The sequence below is a fragment of the Arabidopsis thaliana genome, chromosome 3 (assembly GCF_000001735.4).
Source record: "Arabidopsis thaliana chromosome 3, partial sequence".
NCBI classification, from domain to species: Eukaryota; Viridiplantae; Streptophyta; class Magnoliopsida; order Brassicales; family Brassicaceae; genus Arabidopsis; species Arabidopsis thaliana.
The window spans coordinates 420,059-430,630 of NC_003074.8; the positions used below are offsets into that span (position 1 = coordinate 420,059).

General features: G+C 32.0%; 4 protein-coding genes and 2 long non-coding RNA genes across 6 annotated transcripts; 4 read left to right on the plus strand and 2 right to left on the minus strand.

The window, feature by feature from the left end:
• Positions 1 to 48: 48 nt before the first annotated feature.
• Positions 49 to 878, plus strand: AT3G02242 (root meristem growth factor-like protein). The gene is made up of 3 exons (NM_001125083.2): positions 49 to 131; positions 234 to 307; positions 443 to 878. Exons 1-3 carry the CDS (start codon positions 50 to 52, stop codon positions 620 to 622), a joined length of 336 nt encoding a protein of 111 aa, NP_001118555.1. The 5' UTR covers position 49; the 3' UTR covers positions 623 to 878.
• An 835-nt stretch (positions 879 to 1,713) lies between these two features.
• Positions 1,714 to 2,674, plus strand: AT3G02245 (uncharacterized protein). Its single transcript, NM_001337386.1, has 3 exons — positions 1,714 to 1,904; positions 2,090 to 2,163; positions 2,287 to 2,674. Exons 1-3 carry the CDS (start codon positions 1,811 to 1,813, stop codon positions 2,437 to 2,439), a joined length of 321 nt encoding a protein of 106 aa, NP_001327421.1. The 5' UTR covers positions 1,714 to 1,810; the 3' UTR covers positions 2,440 to 2,674.
• AT3G01105 lies at positions 1,780 to 2,371 on the minus strand. Its single transcript, NR_140805.1, has one exon. It is a non-coding gene; the product is annotated as an other RNA (long non-coding RNA).
• A 1,058-nt stretch (positions 2,675 to 3,732) lies between the features above and the next one.
• AT3G02250 (O-fucosyltransferase family protein) lies at positions 3,733 to 7,037 on the minus strand. Its single transcript, NM_111092.4, has 8 exons — positions 6,015 to 7,037; positions 5,855 to 5,922; positions 5,659 to 5,747; positions 5,398 to 5,563; positions 4,995 to 5,284; positions 4,702 to 4,906; positions 4,461 to 4,618; positions 3,733 to 4,385 (listed from the first exon to the last, which is right to left on the minus strand). Exons 1-8 carry the CDS (start codon positions 6,316 to 6,318, stop codon positions 4,127 to 4,129), a joined length of 1,539 nt encoding a protein of 512 aa, NP_566168.2. The 5' UTR covers positions 6,319 to 7,037; the 3' UTR covers positions 3,733 to 4,126.
• Positions 6,729 to 6,914, plus strand: AT3G02255 (uncharacterized protein; the record flags this gene model as incomplete). The annotated part of the gene is made up of 1 exon (NM_001337387.1): positions 6,729 to 6,914. The coding sequence occupies one exon, from the start codon at positions 6,729 to 6,731 to the stop codon at positions 6,912 to 6,914; it is 186 nt and encodes a 61-aa protein (NP_001326112.1).
• A 2,785-nt stretch (positions 7,038 to 9,822) lies between the features above and the next one.
• AT3G01115 lies at positions 9,823 to 10,337 on the plus strand. Its single transcript, NR_140806.1, has one exon. It is a non-coding gene; the product is annotated as an other RNA (long non-coding RNA).
• Positions 10,338 to 10,572: the final 235 nt, after the last annotated feature.

The window sequence follows — 10,572 nt, forward strand, 5'->3', positions numbered from 1 at the left end:
AAAGAAATATATATCTTCCTTTTGGGATCTTCCGGAAGATTAATTAGAGATGAAGAAGTGGAGTTATGCGAAGTTAATGACCTCAGCTTTATTGCTTGTCTTCTTAAGTATTATTCTTTTGGCCTTTCATGGTTCGACCTCTTGTTATCTTTTTTTTTTAAAACATTATTATTATTATAACGTTTTATGTGATAGTGATGGATGCATATGATATGATCTATATATGCATTTAGGTGGATCAAGAGGTGACAATCATCTATATGATCATGTGGCCATCGGAACTAAGGATATCTTGATGGGACGAAAGGTATATACAATTTACACAAATAACAGCTACGAGTACTTTATGATTACTTCAGTAATTACATATTTTGTTCTTAATGCAGTGCATCCATATATACAAGTGTTATCCTGTGATGTCATGATTTATTTTCACTTGCAGTTAAAAGATTTGAAACCAAAAACTGAATCGTTGAAAATGATCAATCCCAAAAAGAAGAACGGGTTTGAGTATTCAGATCAAGTATCTAGTGATTTATCTAGACAAGAAGTATTTGTCGATATGATGGCTAGGGACTACCAAGGCCCAAAACCCAGAAGCAAGCCCCTCAAAAACAACTGACGGCTGCGTGGCTGTCATTGTCATTGATAAGTAAGTGTAAATTAACTTTGTAAAACATATATAAAACGTTCGAAAAGTTCTATTATGATGTTTTTATACTGTATCCAATGACTGATCGTATCATATAAGTACTTTGAATGTTTCTAAGGTTTGATTGTACATGTATACAACTATCCACATCGGAAAGATTACATATGAAATGATGCAACGAATGTGAACAACATATATTTTGTAATTCTAAAGTGGCATGCATTCACACCAACAAGGCCACAAGGATTGAATCGGAGGACCCGCCCTCGTGTCTCTAAAAGAATATAGAACCAGACTGTTTCGTACAAATCTAATTTAAATATTGTACAAACTAGGCATTTTTAGCAAATCTATGCTTTAAAAGATGTTTGGAACTACAAAAGTAGAGACTTTGTTTAGAAACCCTAAGCAGTAAACAAAGATTTAATATAACTGAAACTCCAATGTTACTTTAGGGCACTTAAACTCATGAAAACTTCCCCATGCCTCCTTGAGTTCTTCAAGAATAATCTTTGTCTTTTTAATTTATACTCTTTGTCGGTACCAACTACCGACTTTCTGGATTTACTATTTTAGGTTCTTTATTTTTCGACTTTCCCATCTAATTGAATATATGATATTCTTTAAATAATTTTACATACTTCATTCTTATAAAAACTGTTTGTTTGATATACCATTTGAATTTTGTTTTTTATAGTGTAATTTAATTCGTATTATATTTCTAAATCTCTGCAATGAAAGATAACAACATCTATATTATGATTGAGATAGAGCTGCGACACACACAACCGTAAGAGTAAGACTAGGGAATTGTTTTAATAAATAAAATATTGAAACTTACTTGATAGAACTTGGGGAATTATTTGTAAATGATAGCAGAAAATTGGAGTATTAATTGGTTATAAAATTTTATACTAATTTGTTTGACCAATCTTCCAAATGTTATTGCCGGAAAGATTTTATTTTTATTTTATGCTAGCGTTTACAATTACCGATGAGAAGTGCCTTTTTGTCTTGCCTATGGAGCTGTCGGAAAACCCTAGCTTTCACTTTCCGGATTTCAAAAAATCTTCTACTGTATAACCCTTATATATAATAGCTTCACTCACATCAATTAAAATCCTAATCACTTCCTTAATATTGAAAAAGACAAAAGAGATGAAGAACACAAAAGCGAAGTTAATCACACTCGTTCTAGGGTTTCTCTTCCTCATGATGATGATGACCATGAACTTTCCTCATGTGCTTCAAGGTTCGTATATTGACAAAACACAAAACTCTTAGTTTTCTTTTCATTTTTTTCTTAGTGATATTATGAGTTAAATGATATAGATGTCGTAGTTATGTGTGTGTATCTTGTGGATATACTTAGACGTATGACGGTGTAAAACATGTGAAGCTGATGTTGTACTCGAAAACTTATAAGTGGAAATATAGATGTAGGTGGATCCAAATATGGAGATTCTGGTCTTATAGCGAGCGGAAGCGAACATCCCTTGATGGGACGAAAGGTACACAAAACTTTTTCTTTTAATCAAACTTTCGTTTAGCGTTAAAAACTTTCACTAGCATACACTTTTTCTTGTCAAACACATACATCATACTTTTCTTATTTTTAATATGTTTTATCGCAGATAAAAAGTATAAAACCAATCGGTTCGGAAATAAAGAAAAGATCAAGAAAAGGCCTAGTCTCCACAGATTCAGCAAAGAAAATCGATCATCTAATGAGGAGTGACTATCCTTCACGTATGAAAGGGAGGAAAAGGACTCCAATTCATAATTGATGGCAAATTAAGTAGTTTAAGAAACTTTTTGTTTTGGATAACAGTTTAATATTTGTGAGAAAAAAGATCCTATAGGTCTATACATAAATGTATGTGTACAAAAATAAGATTCTGCTACTTGGTTTTTGGTTTGCTTCAATCAATGTATTCTACTTAGGCTTATATATACATACTAGATTTTAACCGCGGAGACAATTTATTTTTTAAAGTTACTATATATAAAAATTTGCAAATTATATTTATCTATAAATATTTTTATTTTATAGTTTACGATTGTTATTAAGTAACGTCCTGTCAAACCCGTCCCGCCAATCCGTTCCGTAAAAAAACTCACTGATCTTATTTATGATATGTTTATGAATCATTGTCTAATATTTTTTAATTTTGTAGTAATTAAATACTATCAAATATCTCTGCGGTTTGATGATTATAATCGAATTATTATAGTCATGTAGAAAAACAATATCAAAAATGATAATTTGTAATAATTAAATGATATTAAATATTTTGGAAGTTTTATTTTAGTAACTAATCGTGTAGTTAATGTGGAGAGATTTTGGGAAGATTGTCAAATATTAAATTCAAAGATTTTCTTTCTAATTATCAAAAACAATTATTAAATGTCAGTGACAACCACTGTAAATAAATCTCAACTCCAGGATTTATTTCACAAAGTGGCTGCAAAAATGTATATGTAGATTAGAAATTGTAACATTCGTTTATGCTTATTGCTTAATGACTGCATTAACATGTAGGTTCATCTATATGTTTTGCCAAGACTTCACTATCTAATAATAATTAATACCATTATACTTTTCTTACAGTTTACAAAATCATTTTTTGTTTTTATCAAAAAAAGTTTACAAAAACACAATAATATTAATCTTTTCAAAATTACGAACGCAAACAAATTCCATTATTGTTTGAGATGTGTGTTCGTATTTATTATTTTGTACCGTGAAGACTACCTCTCAATATCATTAGCTTCCAACGGCTATATTGATTTCTGAGGAGATAGCGATGGTTGAGACTGGATTCACGACAAAAGCCTCGGGACCAACGGACAAAGAATTCGATATAAGGACCTTTGTTGCAATAACATGAAATAAACTTCTTTATTATTATTTATGGCAATCTAATTTTATGAAATACAGCCGAATTAAATTTATTCAAAGATTGCAAGGAAATCGATAAAAAGGTAAAAACGTACAGTAATTTTTGTTTTTCTTACACAATAGTAATGTGACTCAAATTTTTTGTTATGAGTTATAAATAAATTTCTATTTAAGGTTATATATTTTTTGACAATCTAAATTTTATTTATTCAATGATTCCAAGAGACTTAAAATAGAATAATTATTTATTTTGTAAAATAATAATAATGATAATCATATGTGTGATATAATTTTACACTGCATTTTACTTTTTAGCTACCAAAACTGCAAGGCCATGGATGATGATGACTGAGGTGGCATAGGACAAATTTGCAAACATGACCCTGAAAGCTTCAACCTTTCTTCTGCATCAACTGAAGCTCTTCAGATATCTCTGTACACCAAAGAACCCTAAATAACTTCTCATCTCTTTAAGAAACCTAATCTTCCAGATGGATATATCATTCCCATTAGATAACTCCATCCATGTCCTGCATCACCCCCACGAAAGACAACATTGGAGGATCTGTTCATTAGGTTTCTTCTAGTGAATTGCCATTATTCTCATGTAATAGCTGAAGACATTCATATGGATTAGCATAGAAGTAGTCTTCTTCTTTCGGTTTATTTGGAATCACTAGCCGTCTCTTTGGCCCTCCCATTCGTGTAGCGTGAAAGGCCTTAACCGTGGTTGAAAACACTTCCCAGCTCAACAATCCTTCATAATATTCATCTATCAGCTTAACCAACAACTTCCGGTTTAGCTCAATTGTCTTCTTGAACCCCAAGAACCTATATGTGATTTAAATGCCATTAGCTTTGATGAAATAAACAATTAGATTAGAAAAGTTAGAATGAATGATTCACCTGCGATGACCTTCCACGACTTTCGCCATGTTTCCGTAATAAGTAGGAACGAATATATCACTTTCGAGAGAGATAAGGTAATCAAGAGCAGCCATTTGAGAAGAATGGTTTTTACAAAAACTCAAATCAGAAGAATCGAGTAGAGTTTCTTTCCTCACCTGGTTTGATCAAAATAAAATATTATTGGTCACTGACTTTTGAGTGAAATATTAAGGAATAATTTTAGACACCAAGTACTAACCACATTTGGAAAAACATCTGTTAAAGCCTTTAACCGCCTTTTACCACCGTATATTTCTCCTGCAGCTATGTAAATCTGAACATTTCGGTCAATACCCAATGCAGATAGCGTAAGAGCTGTTTCTTCAGGAGTCAATGGGCAAAGACCTTCTTTCCTCTTCAACTCGGAGTCTATTACTTTCTCTTTCCACCACGGATAAGCATATCTAAGCAATGAAACAAAATGATAACATCAATATCACGAAACAAAAGTCGGAACTTTTTATATAATTAAGAAGAGATAGTTGTATTAACCTCATTCTTGTTAGTTCTTCCTCTTCGTAGCGGTTGCAACCATGTGAGCAACCAGAAAATGCCAACATATCCATTTCGTATCTGAGATGCAGAACTAGAAAGGGACCTTTCTCCCTGAGAATCTTGACTACTCTTCTACCCAATTCCTCAATCTTTGGAGTAAACCTAAGCCCATTGAAATTTGCTCGGCATCGCAGCTTCTGAATCTCAACAGGTAGTTCGTTATTAGCAAGTCGAGTATCGGTCTTGTTCAGATGTACCACCTTATACTTCTTCACCAGCGGAAGAATCTGTTTCCAAGTATTAAGTACAAAGAAGCTGTGAGAAACCAATAAAGTAAATTGAAGACTCATCTCATAAAAGACTAATGCTGAATTCTTCTTGGTGTAACCGAGAAAGTAACCTGGTCTTGGTAGTAGGACATGTTGGACCAGCTAATAGGAGGCATGGTGTGGTACAGCCCGAGCCTAACCCTTCTCTTAAGCCTTGGAGGAAGCTCTTTTAGTATACGAACCTCGTCCCTTAAAGAACTTATGAAATGGTCCACGTCGAATATGTCTTTGAACTCACTGCCCATATGAAAATGCAATCAAGAGAGGTTATCAACTAAGTAAAGGAAGTATTCAGTAATAAACTCCGAGTAAGAAGATGGATGGCATAAAACCTTGGATCATTCCAAAACGAGGTCTTGTCAAGCTCTGGGACAATAAGTGTGACATTCATGTATCTTGCAATAGTGACCATATCACATATCTGAAGAAAGAAAACAGAGTCCAAAAGTCACATGAATAGAAACACACAGCTTTCAGAAATAAAAAGAGATTTCTTTAAGAAAGCAAGAGGATTAGTTCTGAACTTACCGCTGCTCGCATTTGGTTGAGTCCTCCATTGCAAGAAACCATAAGATAGCCATTGTTCTGATATATCCCTGAGATGAACAAAAAGCATCAAAATTTCCGCTACTTTTAAACTGAAAACAAGTTTGTTGCAGCTAAGCTACATAATCGGAAAGACACTTACTTTTAGGTGGGAGGGCGATTTTCATGGGAAGAGAAGTCATTTCTGCAGCAATGGGGAAGTCATGGTGATTGAAACAAGAAGGCCAGCCTTTCAACAATCTAGGTCCCCACATCTCTCCCACAGCAACCAAATGAACAAAGCAACTCCATAGCAACAATATAGTCATAGCACGAATCATCCATAAGCTCATACGAGACCTCAAAACCAAGGAGTTCTTAAGCTTGTCAATCTTACTATCTCCTAGAAACTTAACCTTCATCTCCCAGAGTTTCCTGTGATAAAGAAACTTCTCCGCTTTACACATTTTCTAAAATCCTAAAACTCTCCACAGGGGAATTTCATCAAACAGATTCCTGACTCACAAAGACGAATCAAATCCACAGAGAGTCTTCCTCAGATTTACACACTCTCTCTCTATCTGCTGCACTAATGATTCTAAATTTATTAACACTCAGAAAAATGAAAACTTGACGCAAAAACAGGGAATTCTCAGGAACATTAAATACTCCTCGAAAGAATCCAGATTCTCGCTCAAGTCAACCTCAAATTCTGCCGCTTAATATATAAAACAAATCAAAGATAAGAAGAACCTTCCATATCCGACAACTCTAAACCCATCAAAAATCTCACACATGAGAACCACCCAGAAAAATCAGATAGATCTTAATTCGATGAAGACAGACTTTGTAGCTAAACTCTCCAAATTACAATGCAATGACGATCGTTGAAGAAAAAGGAGGAAGCTTTGGAGAATGCTTGTTGAGTTTGTTAACGAGATTCTTCGTCCAGATCCGGTCGGTGATCACCAAAGATTCCGGAAGCTCGAAGAGAGAAACTGGGAAGAAAGAAGAAGAAGATCAGGACAAGAATGTGCAAAAGATAATCGAAAGATCAATATAACAAAAAAATGAACTGTCTTTTTTTTTGTCGGTAGTCTTTTTTTTTCTGACCGTTTTTGTTAACCTTTTCTGTGTAAAGACAGTTGGAAATTGGAACCCATTGTTATATTTGCTTCATCTTTTTATATATACTGATCAAAATAAAATATCTCTTAAGGGAACAATATCTTTAAAATATAACACGGATTCGTTTTTGCCAATTACATTGATTTGATTCATCAAAATTCAAAAACAAATACTACACCGATTTGAACTAAGTCTTAAAGATTAATGATGAGGAGTATAATCAAAATACTTAAATTCATCACAAATATTATTTTAAAAGATGTTTTTTTATATACGTATAGTAACTTTATCTTAATCAAATACCAAACTCTTATGTTTTTCTTCACAAAGTTACATAGGATTGAAAAGAGTCAACCTTTGAAGTTTGTTTGACCACATCGTTTATTAATTATATTCTAATTACCAAATCCAATTTTTGTATTTTAGTATTTTATAAGAAGTTAAGTATCATAGTATATAATTTCCGTTATAGCTAAACCACATCGATATATAGGTCCTTTTCTCAAACAATTTTTGTCACTAAATTGAACCGATGAAGTAACTCAATGCCAAACTTAAATTAAACGCATAAACAGAAGAAAAAAATAAAAATTACTGATTTAAATATTCTTAGGTATATCATTTTTTATATTGATCAGTGATTATGGAATTAGTAAACATACTTCATACATTTGTTTGTTAGTTGAAATATATACTACTGTGATATTTTGTTGTTCGTATTATATATAAGGAACGAATATGCTGAACCCACTAATTTAGCAATAAACATACATAAAACGAATACAAAGAGGCATTTTCTAGTTTTATGGATCTCTCTTGTTGATACCCATGGACATATAGATTTTTCAACAAATTACAAAATAGGTAGGTCCATGGTATCTAACTATGTATTGTTTTCTTACTATATTCTAAAATATAATAATTGTAAGTAATAATATGAAAAAAATGAAAGCAAAGGAAAATATGAAAGTAATAATATGTTTTCTATGAGTAGAAGAACAAAGATAATTAAATAGAATTCGGTACCTTAGTTTCGTTTGAAGCATCGTATAAATGTCAACAATAAACTAAATTAGAATTCATTTTAGCATATCAGAGTATACATTTGTAGCATATCAGTTTCATTTTTAGTTTTTAAAACTTAGATTTATTTATGAGGAAGACAAATAAATATACAACTTATTACCTGGATGGCCAAATCCTTTCATTCATATATATATATATATGGATAAGAATCCATCAAATCCAAAGATTTTTATACCTAAATAGTTTTCCTTCACGTGAACTATACGTTATACTATATGCTTTACCAATAGCAGATTTTGTGGACAAAAAACACAGAAACAGAAGTTACATAGTTAATATGAGAATTGAGAAAATTCACCAAAAGAGGATAAAAAGACAAAGGCCCGTGACCTGGCGAGTTGCTTGGTTTGTTTGTATTTTACTATCTTCTCAAGTTACAATTTTGAGAAATGTCACATGTGTGTGCATATAAGTATATAGACACATACTGACATACATATGTAGATTGCTAATGTATAATCATCATGTACAAAGTTAGGAAATTATTTTAGAAATCAAAAGAAAATACAACCAGAAACACACATTAATTTCTAAAAACCATAAGTACAAATTGAATTAAAAGTTTATGTTGTCGACTGAAAACGATTCTTTATTTGTTTTGTTTCGTGAGTGATAACGTATTTATGATTGATTAGTTTGTGGTTATAGGTCTAGAAAAGGGCTCTTAATATGCAAGGCCCTCGACAGCGAAATTAATGTTTTTAAGTCTCATCATATACAGAATTGTAATGTATGAAATGATTTTTATTTGAAAACTATATATTTTGAAAAAGGGTCTTTCTTTTTTTTGGGACAAATTTAAAGAGGGTCTATAATAGTAATATACGATTTCGACATTTTCTAGTCCACGACATCAAAATTCTATTTAAAAAATCAAAAACACAAAGAAAATTAATTCAAACGCGACGAGTTTAACCATTGAAAAAGTTTCTATTTGTTTGTTTGTTTTTAACTCCCCATTGTTTTAAGTGTGATCATTTAGGTCTCAGTACGTAGATTGATAGTAAATAAATAGTGGGTTTGTGTGAACGTAAATGTGTTGGGACTGAGGTGGGCGTAACGCGAGAGGGGATCCAATTAAATGTACCACCCAACTTGGATTGCAAATCAAGATTTAGTTCAATGATAGTTCGTTTCAGAAGACACGTATCCACTAAGAATTAACAATGGCACGTAAATGTAACAAAATTAATTACTCCACACTTTAGTTAGAAGTTTTTTAAAAAAAATCAAAATGCAAAATCTTCACATTTTACCAAAAAAAATAAAAAAAATCAAAATGCATTTAAGTGGTGATTTTAAGAATTATGATTACCGTACCAAAAAATTAAGAAAGTCAATAAAAATATGCCGGTTTATTTATATTGAGTTTGACCATAAAATAATAAACAGTGTAAAAAGTCCAATAAATTTTCTTGTTCGGGATGATAAACCTATTTAAATGAAGAACAAGTGAACAAAAAAAAACAAGTGAAATTAATATTGGTAGAAAAAGGACATTTAACAATTAAGATCTCCACGAGCATAAAGAAAGTTGTGTCGGTGGCTCAATGCATTCAGCATGACGTGCCATTCTCAAGTTTATTGCTTATCTGCATAGAAGAAAGAAAATAAATATAACAGCCCATAGGCCATAGTCACCCTAGTTTGATGGGCCTTCAAATTCAGCCCATCACCAAGTTTAACGCATTAGGATTTTTTGTTCTCTTCTCTTCTCTTATATTCGCTTTGGTTGCAGAGAAGCTCAAAATCCGGAGAAAGATTCCGTCCAATGCTGCAAACGTGGCTCGGGTCTGAATGTCTAATTAAGCTCAATGGTTCACTGATCCAAAAACATAATAACATAAGAGAGAGCTAGCAACATGTATACTATTTCATTTTTTTTAGAGTTTTTCAGCCAATGAGAGAGCTCTATTTCAGATCCACTCGCACAAAGTGCGCGTTGAGCGAGTGAGAGCGATTCTGTGGGTGTACCCCTTTCCAAATCATGCCTTTTTCAATCGACGCATTCCTCTCCGAAATACACATCGCGTGACTTTTGTTTTTTTGCTTTCTTCTCTAAACCAATGTAAACCGAACCAATATCGATTTTAATTCCAAAACCACATAATTTTACATTTTCTCCTCTTTTCGGATGTGATAAATTTTTTTCTTTTTTCCAGATTCGGTTCATTAAAATGAAATATTAATTGTATGATTCCTTTTTTTTTTTCTTCTTCATACCTTTTCTTCTTGCTTTTTAGTTCTGTTTCTTTGCATGTATTGAATTGACAAAACAAGATTTTGAAATTACTTTTTGGTATTTGATGTGGAGTTATTTTCATTAATGTATTGTTTATAAATAAGGAAACAAATTTTAAGAGTATTTTTTTTTTTTGGAATAATCCAATATGATTTATATGAATATCTATCACAGTAATTATAGATTTAATGTATCTTGAAAAATTAATCATATATTAAAGTACTTGGAAATTATAACATGTTATATTTTAGACACATATGATTCT